At 38.9% G+C, this 16344-nt stretch overlaps 1 protein-coding gene across 2 annotated transcripts in view; it reads right to left on the bottom strand.

Moving 5' to 3' along the window:
* Positions 1-11281: 11281 nt before the first annotated feature.
* LOC125258452 overlaps positions 11282-16344 on the bottom strand; it is a 34492-nt gene continuing 29429 nt past the window's right edge. For both annotated transcript variants that reach the window (XR_007182623.1, XM_048175397.1), the window contains 3 exons: positions 13541-13777; positions 13282-13329; positions 11282-12997 (listed from right to left, as the gene is read on the bottom strand). Coding sequence is in view for 1 of the 2 variants with exons in the window: in XM_048175397.1 (XP_048031354.1) it covers positions 12716-12997; positions 13282-13329; positions 13541-13777 (567 nt within the window). In the remaining variant the exon portion in view is untranslated. The remainder of the gene's footprint in view (positions 12998-13281; positions 13330-13540; positions 13778-16344) is intronic.

Here is a 16344-nt window from a genome sequence, read left to right as displayed (position 1 = left end):
AAGATTAACGGAGATCTTACGGGTGTGGCATGAGGGTGAGTAATAAATGACTTTATTTTCATTTTTGGGTGAACTAATAAAATTGAATAAGATTAGATTGACTTGTGTATTAATCAAAATGTTAAGTCTGTTAAGTCGATCTGGTTGACTGAAAAACTTTCATTTTGAGGTATATTGTAAAACACTGACTCAGAAACCTTATGTTCAAAAACCTGCCTTATCCCCACTGATGCCTGCCAGTTTCAGGTTGCATTTTAAGAAAGGATCGAGGTTAAAGGAAGGTGAGTGCTGAGAGGCTGTCAGTCTTCCATGTAATGCTTAACGTATCACTGTGACACACATTATTCACTATAAGGCTTGTGTCACGTTTTTTTTCCATTAGAGGAAATATTATTTATGAACTTAAGACGTATTTGAACAAAGAGTGCCTTTGTGTAAAAATATAAACTTTAATTTCTTAAGCCAACAGGTGTCTTTTCTTACCTAAAACTCTCTCCCTAATTAAAAAATAATATAGGGTATTGGTATCAGGCCCAATATTGTGCTCGTGTACTTGTACTCATACTCATTAAAATACTCTGATACCAAAAACCGATACCACACAGCGTTTCAGTACAGTAATTGTGACAAAGAAACACCAACAACAGTGCAAACAGAGAGCATGATTGATATATCAGAGAAGGATGTCTGAAGTATATGTATCAAATGAATAGAACTTTAAACAAATATTTACGCCTATATAGCTGCTGTGAGCGAGCTGATAAAGGAAATGCTGAGTGGATTGCGTAAGCTTCATTCAGTGACTAAACAGTCAACTTCATGTTGTTTCTCTTAGTAGGATGAAAATATTTGTTATTTATATGGTGATTAAATTATATATAGAAAGCAATCAAAGAACACTCCCTTTACAACCACTGGAGCTGTCAATCAAACAGCGCGAGTTTATTAGTGGCTGAGTTCTGGACACGCGCAAAAACTCCCATTTTATTCAACGAATCTCATGCAACCATCTAAATATAATGCCATAGATCTAAATGTAATGCTATAAGCAGCACTTTTCACGATTAGTGAACCTTGAGAGCTGTAATAGTAAAAACATGCTAAAAGTTTTCGAGAGATCTGACTTTTTCGTTCACATCCCACAGATGCTCTATTCGACTGAGATCTGTGGAATTTGGAGGCCAAGTCAACACCTCAGACTCATTGTTGTGTTCCTCAAACCATTCCTGAACCATTTAAGCTTTGTGGCAGGGCGCATTATCCTGCTGAAAGAGGACAGAGCCACCAGGGAATACCATTTCCATGAAAGGGTGTACATGGTCTGCAACAATGCTTAGGTAGGTGGTACGTGTCAAAGTATCATCCACATGCTGACAGGACCCAAGGTTCCCCAGCATCACACTGCCTCTGCCGGCAAATATTCATACCAATATCAGTCAGAAACTGAACAAACATCAGAAACCGATGCTACTATAATGTCTCTCTTATTACATTGAGTGCTTGCTCTCTTGTTTCATACAAATGCAACTGTGGCCAAATCTTACATCTCAGTTATCGATTGTAGTGAAAAAGCAGAAGCTTTAAGATAATACACATAATTTTTTTTCTTAGCAGAATCTTTAAGATAGTTATAAAATAATTTTAATTCAAATCAATGTTTAATGCCCATAAATGTATGTAGGTATTTGCTGGATAACTGTGTCATAATTGCAATAATGACTGTCCGACTAAAATCGCCCGTTTTAAATTCAAGCAACGGGTCTACGCTAGGAAAAAAAAAAAAGATTCATTAGTGATTTAAATAAATAAATAAATAAATAAATAAATAAAAATTATCCCAAAAAACAAAATAGAGATTAAATGAAGTAGGCTACAAAGTCATTCAACAATGCATCTCTTTCAAGAAAGTATGCTGCCCTGACCATGATTAAATATTTGCAGAGACTTACTGGTTTATTAGTTGAAGATAATTGTCAGCTCACAAACTTGGAAGAGTTTTGATCCTAAGGCATGCAGAGGCAATTTTAGTACATGCTTGACAGTAAGTACACTGTGGTACCCGATGGCACTGAAGGAATATTCAGTGATACCAGCATCATTTTTGTTGATATTTCAATAAATGCCCTTAGGATTTTTCCCTTGATGACTTAGATTTTTAAAACTAGAGAAAATTATATTTTCTCTGTGTCAATCAGCATTTATCGTTTGGAGGGTTTTCTGACAGTCTAGAGGAGATTGTAATATGTCTCAGCTTCAGCTTGCTAAATGAAAACAACGAGATTTTGATAATAAAGATCACAAAGGAATTATATTTAATTGCCTCTGGGTGTCTTGCTTCACCTCATATATTTTTCCTTTTCTTATCTACTATGTCTTCCTGTCAGTTATGATCTTATTTTCTATCTGTATCCTTAATGTTAGCCATTTTGATATCTGTCATATTAGTTGGTGCAGAGTCAGACAAGACTGCATTGTAAGCCCCCTGCATGGACACACATCTTTGGGGATCCAAACCTCTGTCCCTAAATAATGTGCACAAAAAACATTGGAAGACTGAAAATAGTAACATACTTGAATCTAAAAAAAAAAAATTAGTGATAACAAAAGTATTGTGTGAAAATTGTGATTAGTATCATGTTTTAAATATGTTTATCATGCTACTTAATATGATAAAGACTGGGGCTGACTTTGACAGGATGCTTATTATTTAACACTTTTGTACATTGTACAGCACAAATGACCCTAAATAAATGCAAAAAGCATCAGTGGTACAGTTGATTGTAAGGCTGAACAAGCAACATGTTTTTCTATCGAGTAGACAAAATACATACCAACAATAAAACATGGTAGATCAATGGTCAAGCCAAACTAAATCTTTTTGTGACAATTTAAAACATACAGTACCAAAACCAAAACCTCAATTTCATTTGAAGTGTAGTAAACCTGTAGTTTAATTACAACATTTATGAGGTTGTTGCTCCATATGCCAATTTAAATGAATTACCATTAGTTTTGGGGTCAAAAAAGAACAGCTTGTCCTGGCCGCTGGCTTTTTTTTTTTTTTTTGTACTCTCTTCAATCTGGTCCTCATACATTTTGCCCCTGTAGTTTGGCTCTGCAATTCATCACTTGACCTCATTAACATGATGGTGGGGGAGGTAGAGCCGACTGCTGAGTGTCGCTCCTCGGGCCCCATCACCTCCACAGGGGAAAGGGAGAGCCACTTCCCCTCTTAACCACAGGAAGCTGGGGCTTCTGGCTCTTCTTGAAAAGGAGAGAAAAAAAGATTGAACAGCCATTGCACGTGTCCCTGTTGCTCCATCCATCTTGCTTATAAGGTACATTCAGAGGAAAATATACTCCACTACCTCAGTGCCAGACCCTTCCACACCTGATCCTGCTCTCCTATAGCTTTCCTGAAGCAATCTGCAGATGGCACTTTACTGGATACGGTTTAACTTATATGATTCATCTGAAGCACACACTCAAGACAGATTTCAAATAAAGATGACAAATAAAGGCTTTGAAAATGCTTAAAGAGTAAGTTCACCAAAAAATGAAAATTATCCCATAATTTACACACCTTCAAGCCATCCTAAGTGTATATAACTTTCTTTTTTCAGTCAAACACAATCTGAGTTATATTAAAAAATATCCGGCTTTTCCAAGCTTTATAATGGGAGTGAATGGTACCCTAGATTTTGAAGCCCAAAAAGTGCATCCATCCATCATAAAAGTAATCCATACGGCTTCAGGAGGCGATGCATTTTTACAGAAAAGTATCCGTATTTATAACTTTATAAACTGTAATCATTAGCTTCCGGTTATGGTCGTCCACGTGTTCACGAAAGAGTCAGATCCGGCAGAAGGGGGACCTCTGACTCGAGGAGAACTGTGTCGAGCCACTTATTTATTTCTTCTGGCTACCAAGGAGGTGGCTAGAGCAATTGGCCATACTATGGCAGCCCTGGTAGCTTCGGAGAGACATTTATGGCTGAATCTCTCCAACATCACAGATATCCTTCCTGCTGGACGTCCCACTGTCTCCTTATGGCCTATTCAGCGACACCATCAACTCAGTCGTTGAGAGGATTCAAGAGGCTAAAAAGCAACCTTCCAGCAGGTTCTTCCTCATCGATCAAAGGTCTCAGGGGCTGCTGGGTGGGAGCAGCTCTCGCAGCATGCCAGCTCCCAGCTCTTCACACAGGGAGCGCAGCAGAAGCAGAACATTGCTTCTCGAGCTCCCCCACAGAAAGAATAATGGTGGCTGGGAAAATGCTCAAAGCTTCAACCTGGCAAAGATAAGACAGATCTGAGGAATGTCATCCTTGCCAGGAAGGCTTCAGCTAAGAGGTCCTGACCCCAACATCAGACCTATGAGGGCAAGCCCATTCGGGGGGGGGGGGGTGGGGGGGGGGGTGTAGTTTACACCTCAGTACACAGTGCAACTTCTCTTCGGTGCCCTCAGGGGGGCGTTCTGCCAACCTCACCACGTCAGGTGCTTCAGGGCGCAGCAGTTCCTAACAAGTCACTATCACAGTGTCCACCCGGAAACATTGCGGTGCTAGGAGACTCGCAACCTCTGATGAGGTTATCAGAGTGGCCAGTTCAGTCATTCCCTGCTGAGTATCTGCTTCAGGGTACTGAGCTGACTACTCTAGGTACACCAGAGACCAGTTTTAAAAGACTGGTTCCCTTAGTATACCATCTCACAGCATGAGAACTTCTGCCAAATGGGTCCTGCTCACTCTAAAAAAAGGATACAGAATTCAGTTTTGTTCTCGTCCTCCTTTTCAATGGGACGTATCGATCTTCTACTGGTCACACGTCTTCATGTGATGCAAATTCGCAGGTCAGAGTTCACCACACTTAAATTTTTGGAATGTAGCAAAATACAAAACTTTTTGCATGAGCTTGCGTTTCCCTTTCTGATGCATTTTCATGCGTATAAATGGAAGTCAATGGAACGAAAAGTGCAGTGTGACCACTCCTTCAGGCCTGCAGCTCACACAAGGGTTCCGGCATGGGATTTGGCCTTAGTACTGCAGGGCTTTTCAGCTGCTCCCTTTGAGCCTATTGAGGAGGTTTCAGAAAAGTTTCTGACCTTGAAGGCTTTATTTCTGTTGGCCATTACATCTCTCAAAAGATTTGGAGATTTACAAGCCCTTTCAGTTTCCCCTTTGTGTTTGGAGTTTGCACCTGACATGGTGAAGGCATTTCTTTACTCTAGTCCAGGTTATGTTCCTAAGGTCCCCACTAATGTGGCCAGATCTATAGTGTTGCAGGCCATCTGTCCTCCGCCTATTCATACATCAGAGCAGGAGAAATTAAATCTGCTTAATAAGTCTGATCAACTCTTTGTATGTTTTCGGTCACCCAGAAAGGGGTACCCAGCATCTATGCAGAGAATGAGCAAGTAGGTAGTTGAGGCTATCTCTCTTGCTTATGAATTGGCCGGTCAGCCTTCTCTTTTGGCTGTTCAGGCCCATTCTAAGAGTATGACGGCTTCAAAAGCCTTGCTTTCTGGGACTTCTCTTCATGACGTACACTATATTGCCAAAAGTATTGGGACACCCCTCCAAATCATTGAATTCATGTGTTCCAATCACTTCCATGGCCACAGGTGTATAAAATCAAGCACCTAGGTATGCAGACTGCTTCTACAAACATTTGTGAAAGAATGGGTTGCTCTCAGGAGCTCAGTGAATTCAAGAGTGATACCGTGATAGGTTGCCACCTGTGCAATAAGTCCATTCGTGAAATTTCCTCACTACTAAATATTTCACAGTCAACTGTTAGTGGTTTCATAACAAAGTGGAAGCAATTGGGAACAACAGCAACTCAGCCACGAAGTAGTAGGCCATGTAAAATCACAGAGCGGGGTCAGTGAGCCACACAGTGCGCAGAAGTCGCCAACTTTCTGTAGAGTCAATAGCTACAGCCCTCCAAACTTCGTGTGGCCTTCAGATTAGCTCAAGAACAGTGCGTAGAGAGCTTCATGGAATGGGTTTCCATGGTCGAGCAGCTGCATCTAAGCCTTAAATCACCAAGTGCAATGCAAAGCGTCGGATGCAGTGGTGTAAAGCACGCCGCCACTGGACTCTAGCAATGGAGACGTGTTCTCTGGAGTGACGAATCACGCTTCTCTGTCTGGCAATCCGATGGACGAGTCTGGGTTTGGTGGTTGACAGGAGAACAGTACTTGCCTGACTGCATTGTGCCAAGTGTAAAGTTTGGTTGAGGGGGGATTATGGTGTGGGGTTGTTTTTCAGGGGTTGGGCTTGGCCCCTTAGTTCCAGTGAAAGGAACTCTTAATGCTTCAGCATACCAAGACATTTTGGACAATTTCATGCTCAACTTTGTGAGAACAGTTTGGGGATGCCTCCTTCCTGTTCCAACATGACTGCGCCCCAGTGCACAACACAAAGTGCATAAAGACCATAAAGACATGGATGAGTGAGTTTGGTGTGGAGGAACTTGACTGGCCTTGCACAGAGTCCTGACCTCAACCCGATAGAACACCTTTGGGATGAATTAGAGCGGAGACTGTGAGCCAGGCCTTCTCATTCAACATCAGTGCCTGACCTCACAAATGCGCTTCTTCAAGAAAGGTCAAAAATTTCCATAAACACACTCCTAAACCTTTTAAAAATCCTTCCCAGAAGAGTTGAAGCTGTTATAGCTGCAAAGGGTGGGCCAACTCCATATTAAACCCATATTAAACATATTAAGAATGGGATGTCATTAAAGTTCATGTGCACATAAAGGCAGGCATCACAAAACTTTTGGCAATATAGTGTATGTGCTGCGGGAGGCTAGTCCTCTCCGCACACATTCGTCGGGTTTTATGACCTTGATCTGGACTTCATTTCAGACTCCCTGGTGCTGCAGTCTTAGTTGTGCTCCAAACAGGATTCACACTAGACAGGCACTGGTCAGCATGGCATTGTGGGTATTAATGTTCCCATAATGTCGTAAACTTATGACGCAGCGTAAGTTCCCTTATATATTCCCATACTTATGGCGCGCCTGTGACAGACTTACTTTAGCCTATCAAAAGTTGCATGGTTTTGGTTCAAGGGTACTTTGTACCTTCCTGGTCATGACATCACCCGCCCATGATGTTCCATCACACCGTTGGACTGATTTCAAACATGCTTCAAGATGCAATCACACAGAGGCGTTCCCATAGTGTCATAAACTTATGACACAGCATCTCGTTCCCTCTTCAGGGAACCAAGGTTACAGTCGTAACCGAGGCATTTTATGCATGTTTGCCGCATTTACACTGATCTGACAAGCAGGGGTCACCAGCGTGTGTTGTTTGCGACTGGTTCTAAATAATTCTGAATAATTTTGCAAAGCAATTGGTTCAATTGATTCGCGTTTTGAAAAGCTTTGTTTCTTCCATCACTAGCCACACGATACAACCATAAAGGACAACACCAAGAACATAGGAAACACTGGGGTAATGAGTTGCTAAGGAGACTAATGAGGGTAACTATGGAAACAAACAAGGCAGCAATGCAAACAAAGAAAACAGGAATTAATCACAGGACGTCAAACAGCAGGAACAATACAAACAAAAATACACTTCAAAATAAAAGTCCTATGACACAAAACGGAAACACAAAATGGAAATCACAACACTTCTATTGCATAGATATATAGATAGATAGATAGATATAGATATATTAAAATATAAATTAAATTCCTATTTGCACAAAAATCAAAGCGCTCAACATCTAAATAATAGAACAATAATTTGCTAATTAAAACAAATTAGTGACTGAATTCTTTCTAGTTTTGTTAATAAAACTTACATTAGAACTGCCTGGCATATGGATACATGCATTTGTAATGAGCTCAGAGCACATACGGCAATATGTGGCAGCTCAATAATTCATCCCAAAATGGCCTTCACCAATCTTCCAGATTTCACATACTGTTAATATATTGCTTTTTTCACCTTTCACCAAATTTTAACCTTTCCTAATAAGGTCTTTTTTTGTGAATGAAACATCAGTAGTAATTGGAAACTGACAGAGTTGCAAATAAAATAAGTTGTAAGCCTTTCAGATTTGGAAGTATTCTGAAAATATTGAAGTGTAGAGTAATACAAGGAAATTGAAATCGAAAGACAGTTCAACATATTGGGCATTATTCATGAAACACAAGCAGAACAAAATTCTGTGTAAATCCATGTGTATGTAAATTGTCACATTCGATTCAATAGGACAATTTCTGTACAAATTGTTTTACTTACAATTTACACAGAAATTAATTCTGCTTGTGCTTCATGAATAAGGCCCAATTCTTCAACAAGGAAGCATGACATGAAATAATGCTGATCATTTTAACATGGAAAGCAGCGAAATGCCTCTTTATAAGCATTTAAAAAAAATATGTAGTATTGAAGTATGAGAGGGGCTGCAGAACCCCATTATGCTGAAAGTCAGAAATGATTGATTACAGTTTTGAAAAAGATGGTCAAGGTGGTTAGTGAAACTAAAAGGATCTTCCCTGGCAGAGGACCTGGCAGACCAGATGGTGGAGGTTCATGCACTATACTGTCCTCCAGCTAAACTCAAAATGTGTGCGTGTGTGTTTGTGTGTTTGCATGAGGAGGAACTGGTAAGAAGGAAACTAAACTGAATCACTCTCTATCTAAACCATTAGAATTTTACAACTCGAAAGTTAACCCTAGAATGCATAGCTAAAATTTACCCATAGAGAGTATGTGATTACACAATTACATGTATTTACCTTTTTTAAACTACTTGTTTTGTCAATGAAAATAAAAGGTAACACTTTATTTTACAGTGTCCTTGTTATAAGTTACATGTACTTACTATAGTAATAACAGTAAATTAAACATAATTACATGCAATGAACCCTAAACCAAACCATAATCCTAACCCTTACCCTATAGTAAGTACAAGTTGTTAATTATTACTCAGTACTTACATGTATAATTACACTGTAACAAGGACACCTTAAAATAGAGTACAAATTGAGCCTATCATTATAAATATACTAGAAATTACATTGGATAAACACATCTGTAAAATGTTTTAATAATAAATATTATTACAATTTAAAATAACAATTTTTGATTTTAATATATTTTAAAATGTAATTTATTCCTGTGATGGCAAAGCTGAATTTTTAGTAGCCATTACTCCATTCTTCAGTTTCACATTTCCAGTTTTACAGAATGCTTGTATATTTTACAACTTCAAACTATTTTTCACTAAGTGAGATAATGTTAATATATCTACTTTAAATCCTAAAATCTGCCTTTTTACCATAAAATGTAATGAGTTCATTGTAAGCATAGACTGTGCACACAGACTGTGCCCAGGGTCATACACAAAACACCATCAAGGTAACAAACGACACTAAAATAATGCAATAAACATTAACTAAATAACATAAGATGTAGCACAAACACACTAATATACATTACAGATAAAAAAATAAATAAGAAGAAACAAAATAATTTATAAAAATGTAATCATATGTGATGTGTAACGAGGGGAACACTGAGAATGTCTTTATATATATATTTTTAAAACCATAAATTAAATTGTAATTCATAGTTTTTACTTGCAAAAACCATACATTTGGTAGTATTTACATAGATAGATAGTCTCACTAAATCTTTCTCCTCACCTACCTCGAAATCACTCATCCATCCTTTTGTTTAGCAGCCCAGAGTTATGTCAGTCGCCAGCATCTCACTCAGTCCAACATGCTGTAGCCCATTATGAGACTCTCTCAGCCTCCTATAAATGATCAGAGGATACTAACAAAGTACTTAAGGATGCTAGTAATATCAATGTAAAATGCATGAGAGAAAACACATTCAGTCAGCAACTGATAAGTGGAAAGTGCACGCAATTGTTATCAGCTTTAGCTACTGATGTGATAAAGTTAAGTTACTGGTGTGCTTATTCAAAGAGAAAAGTCCCATTTTACATGATGAAAGTGCAGGAGAGATGGTGGAGATATGCAGTACTGGGCGTGTCTGTTGTGTTGCATGGCACCAGGTGGTTTTGTTGACAAATGGGTAATGACTTCTCAGAGCCAGGAAATTACCACGGATGCCAAAACACTGCATATAGCACCAGCCGAACTCACTGGGGAATAGGAAGGCATGATTAGCATGCTGTCTTCAGAGTGCTTGATTTGTAATTAGAATCTTTATCTGTAAACAAACAACCTGTTTATGTCTTTCCCTCCTTGAACTCCATGCTTTCTGCACTAGAGGAAAAACAAACTTATATGTCATGTTCAATGCTTGGCTCCATATTGACCTAGTTCACTTTCAGCAAATCCATGTAAAGAGGGGATCCTTTTCATATTTATAAAGTGTTTGAACACTTATTCCATCAATACCCAACCTGATCTCACAGGAAAACATAACTATTTTACAGGGTGGCTATTTCGTATTCATTAATTTAATGTGAACTGTACAAAATGTACAATTTTTAAAAAAAAACAAAACAAAACAAAAAAAACATGAAGGTACACCCCTTAAACATAACCGACACTGGGGCATAAGCAGATCATTTGAAAATGTACAAACGAGATTGTACAAATTCGTATGAATTAGCCACCCATTCACCAAAATGTAAAATAGTTACAAATTGCCATGAGATTGTGCACCAGTGACAGTCCCAGTGTCCTGGGTTGCTTGGTGTGCTTGATAAGATAAAGCAGGGAAAAATAATGCGGGAAAAGTTTGTCATCAAATTCTAAAAATAAAATGTTCAAATCATCTCTGGGTTATGTATGTAACCTGGTTGCCTGAGAAGGGAACGAGAAACTACGTCAGTTTCTGATGCTATAGGAATGCCTTCAGCACGCACCAGTGCCCTAAGCACGTGTGAAATCACACCAATGCAATTGGCTACGGCAGTCGCATAGCGTCACTGGCATGCCAGCATGTCTATGAAAGAGTGCCTGCATAAAACATCAGCAACTTCAATTTGTCTGAAGGAAGATGTGTAAGGATACCTGAAGTATGGCAACAGGATACTGCATCTCTTTCCTTTCTCAGGGAACCAGGTTACATATGTAACCCAGAGACATCCCCTTTTGAAGGGAATGAGATGCTGTGTCAATTGCTGACGCTATGGGAATGTGAATACCCACTACGCCATACTGAACAAATGCCTGCCCACTAGCTGTGACTTGCAAACCAAGCATAGTTCAACCCAAATGGACTGCCTCGGGTTGCCATACAATATGCGTACCAAGTGATCAGACACTTAGCACCTATAGAGGCACAGAACTTACCACAGCTCACGAGGGCAAAGTGTCAATTACCTGCCAGGAAACGCTCATTGAGTCTAGTTGGAGTGACTTAGTCTAGTCTAGACTGAGTCTAGTTGTGGAGCGGGTCATGAGCTTAACCCACAAGTCGTGAGGTGCAACTACCATTCCCCATGAAGAGAGCCAGGTGGGAGCGGAGCTTCTTCAATGTTATGCAATCACAGAGAGTGCAACCAGATGACCGAGCATGCTTTGTTCCCAAACAAATGACACAGAGCTTGTGTGTGTCATCTCCCATAATAAAATGGGGACATGGCGAAGCACAAGTTCTAAAAACTTTACTTTTACTGCTTGCAATCATATATTTGAATTCTAAAGACAAACAAAAAAATTCCTATCTTTTCACACGAAAACAACAAACAAAGCGGCTTCCTGAAGACAAAGAATCTGATTATGTTTTATGCAGACACTCTTTTATAGACATGCTGGTGTGCCAGCGATGTCATGCGACTGCTATAGCCAATTCAATTGATGTAATTTCACACGTGATTCAGACACTGGCACACACTGAATGCATTCCCGTAGCGTCAGCAACTGACACAGCATTGAGTTCCATATGAAAGGATCTAATAATTAATTTCAATTTAAAAAAGTCATGAGGGCAGTCATGAGAATGAGAATAAGTAATTTCTGCCACAATGTTTATAAGATTTAAACATGCAAATGTAATCATAAAACCTGACTAATGGTAATATATATATATTTCAGAAGTTGCATTTAAAATACACTTGGCTCAAAAATGTGCATGACACTTCCTGTCTTTCGTCCTGCCACAGTCATTCAGCCAATGCTTTTGATTTTAGTAGGAGGCATTACTATGGGTGGGTTGACTGTGTCCTTCACTCAAGATGAGAAAAAAGTTTTTCTGCCAAGATACACGCCATAACCCTCGGTTCAATTTTAGACACATTCACATTCCATCAGTTTCCCTCAGGCATCTGTGCCTTATCAATGAATGTCAGAGGCTTTGTCGGTTGGCGTACTAATGTGCATTAACCATGGTGACATTGCCTTCAAGAAGACTGCTGCTTTGTCTCCGTCTCTCGCTCTCCCAGAGCTCCCATATATCTCTGCACATTAAAACACAAGTCATCCTTTCATTTGTCTCTGGTTTAGAGGCATCCATCAGCACAGATATGAAGCAGGCTTCTGGGTCTTTTTCTGAGCCGCACTATATAGATTGATACCTCAAAATAGTTACAAAATGGCAGTGCTTATTCAAGTGGGCACTGATTGAACGACATTCAAGTCTCACTCAAAGTATTTACAGAATATGAAAGTATTAAAAAAAAATGATCTGACAATCCACTAGCTGGCCAATAAAAAAAAGAAAAAAACACTGGCAGAAGTAGTTCAGTAACACTTTATAATAAGATTACTTACAATAGTTAATTGGATAACATAAACTAACAATGAGCAATATCAGTGGTCCTCTCCTGGCTCTGGGATAGACTGGGCAGCATGGGTAGACTCTGGGACTGATATCATGGCTCCAGGATGGATTCGGTGGCTGCCTCTGGCTCACAGACTGTGAGAGGGGAAGTGCTGTGCAGGAGCACTCAACCCAATACTCCACCAAAGTCCTTTGTTCGAGGAGGAGATGCACAGCTGGTTGGTCTCTGTTTCTTCTTTTTACTTGTTTTAATCGTCGGTTATCCTGTAACGTGTTGTGTTATCACAATCCAAGACAACTGATGCAGATACAACATTCAAGGAGTCTTTAATTAAGAAGACGATAACCGACATAACCAAACAGGGAGTATAAAAACACTGAAAACTAGACACAGCTGGGGATAATCAGTAACTACAGTACAGAAACAAACAAGGACATAATCAGAAACCCAGGAAACTGAAACTAAACAGAGCAGAGAATCAGGAACTAAAAGGAAACAAACCAGAATATCAAAATTAGAGTCTATAACCATGACAATATAAACATACCTGCAAGCCAAGTATAGCACTTCCACTCTGGAGAAGAGTCTCAGACAGCTGACAAAGTCGTTGCAAAAAAGTTACACACACACACCCATATACACGCACAATATAATAGATAAAATAATAATAATAATAATAATAAAAATACTTGTCTAAGTCTAAGTCAGCCGACTGTAAGAAGTACCATAACAGTAATTTACTTTTCATAAAATTATTATAAAAAAATTATAAATAACATTTTAAAAATATATTATTCAACACTTACATTCAAAATGTTATATGCTTTTGACCTGGTCGACTCTTGTCTTTGTTCTACGTGTATCACTGCACACAAGCACTTCTCCTGAATAGCAACTTGAGATAAGTGCAAGGCCAGCAGAGTCCTTGACTGTGTCTGAGGCACTATCAGCTCCACTATAGCGTTCACCTGGAGATGAGAACAGCTCGATGGGAGCCTGCCTGCTGCAGGATGGATGACCAGCCCCCTCTGCATCTGTTTTACCTGGAAGAGCAAGGTGGAATAGTTCCTGAGAGAACACAACTGGGGCAAAGAGACCAGGCAATGTCACCTAGAGATAATTTAAAATGTAAAATGCACTTTTCAGCCAAGTTCTTCTTATCATCAGCGCTTTATCAAAAGGGCTTTGTAAAAAGCTTCATTAGAGTTAGCATTTGGACTTTCAAAAATAATATCTCAGCTCATATGAACTGGAACTCCAATTACAGTGCTAGACATCTCTCTCTCTCTCTCTCTCTCTCTCTCTCTCTCTCTGTGCGGTTATTCAAAAGAACACAACAGCGGCCACTAAGAATTTTGCGGAATATGATTCTGCTTAATTAATGACTGTAGGTCCATACATGTGGAGATCAATTAGCTCTGATCTCATATGCTTTTGTATGCTGGCAAGTGCAAAGCATTTTCCAATCACACATCCAACAGTTAGTTCCTGTCCCCAGATTTGCAGCATTCTGAGAGCATTGATATAGCAGTCCAACAGCACTGAGACTTTTCACTTTTTGTACCACTCCATTTGTCCGGGTTTCAGAAAGTCCCAGAAAGACTGCATAATTGACCAATATACTTTCCTACTATATAGTAGTCAAAAAACAGTTTTTGAAAAAAGTAGTATGTCTGAATTGACAGTATTCATAAAACAGTAAGTACCCGGATGATCTACTATTTCCAACGAAATTCTAAAGTGTGCATCCATTGGACATTTTACTATCCTATGAGGCCATGGGAGTGGATTTGTATATGGCAGTGAAGGTAGGTCAACATGACAAATGTAGTGCATGTGGATTCCAATCATACCACACGAATACTATAACATACTTTTTTAATGCTCACAAAGTAATTACTAATTCACTTCAAAAGAAGTACTATGTAGAGGTTATGCAATTTCACACGCAAACTCTATGAGCGAGTCATTGAATTCTTCACTTAACAAATTTGTTCAAAAACACGGAACAAAACAAGTGTTTTTATGAGCAAACACACTGAATCCTTCACTCAACCAAATTTGTTTGAAAATGCTGATTAATTCAGGTACAAAAGAAGTGTCTCAATAAGTGAGTAAATAAATCAACTGATTCATTCCAAAACGTTGCATTCAGGAATGACACAATTTGAATTATTCACTCAATCGAATCATTCAACTGCTCATTGAGTAACGCCTCTACTGTGTGATGCTCAAATTCAGAAATGGCCAGTTGATTCTGCTGTGGTTTTGTTTGGAATGATTTCATTGGTGAAGCAAAAAATACACAAAGTAAGCCATGATATTCAGATGAATAGCAAGATTAAAACTGCGACATCACTTTTATACAATAGTTCAATAACCAATAAGTTAATACTGTGTAACAAAAATCCAACATGATTTCTAGGCTGGTTTATGTTGGTTAGAGCTAGTATAGTGCTGATCTTTTGGAGACCAGCAAACCAGGCTGGTCCTAGCATGCAAGACACCTTATGCATTTATCCAAGCAGAAATGCTGGATTTTCCAGCAGGGAACTTAACACACAATATTGGCATTTCCGGTTCATATATGCTATCATATGCTATAATGAAAAATGAAATAAAATGAAATGAAAAATTCCATCAGTTTAAAAAATAAAAAATTCTTCCTCTTGATTATAAATTCATATGTGATGCTCAATGAGGCAAAAATACTACAATAAAACTTGACTAATTAGATCATGCCAGACCTTTAGTTATTGACACAGCTGTAGAGTGGAGGGTTTGCAGAATGCACCTTCCTCTAAGCTGACAGAGTCCTCTCATAGCCACATCATTAGAATTCGATGGGCTTAATTAGCAAGTCTATGTATATTAAAGAGCACAATGTAACAAACCAAACAGTCTTGAAGCATAGCATGTGACTGGTGTTCCCAAATCAACCAGCAAGTGTTTATCTAAGATTTCAGACATTACAGACAAGATATTTTAATAGAATTACACAAAATCAAGCGTAGCGTTAGTTCTGGCAGGTCAGGTCAATCATGCTTGCATCAGCTGATCCACATCTACCAATAGGAATACTACACCTATATAAGGTCCATTCAGTATTATCAGCAGCTTTATCACATCCTCCATCTCCAGTGGACAGTCAGGACTTGGACTTCTGATATTTCTTTTCAAATCAGACTGTCATTTATCTTGATTTATGTTGTCACTTTAAATTATTGTCATTAAGAACATTAATGATATCTGCAATACATTTATGTTGGTTCTGTTCTGGTTCTTTTTCTGCAGAAAAAAAATATAAATACATTGCAATATTACAATTTTGGGATTATGCATGAGACATTTGGTAGATGTAAACCATTTGTGTGCATTGAAGAGTGACAGATATCTGCTCCGGCAATGGCATTTTCATTTGTTACTTTAAACTGTGAGATGCCTTTCCATGTTATCAGTCTTCCTCCGAGCAAGGATTCTGCCTTGTGTCAGACAACCAGACTGAAGGAAATTGGAGGCCAGAGACATCGGGGGAGACTCCTGAACTCATCTTAGCCTTCTTGAAATTCACAGCAGAACAGCACACTCCCAACGTAAACTCATACGGCTG

This window comes from Megalobrama amblycephala, linkage group LG22 (assembly GCF_018812025.1).
Source record: "Megalobrama amblycephala isolate DHTTF-2021 linkage group LG22, ASM1881202v1, whole genome shotgun sequence".
NCBI lineage: Eukaryota > Metazoa > Chordata > Actinopteri > Cypriniformes > Xenocyprididae > Megalobrama > Megalobrama amblycephala.
Note: the sequence above shows the minus strand (reverse complement) of the source record. Positions and strands in the feature narration are given on the sequence as shown.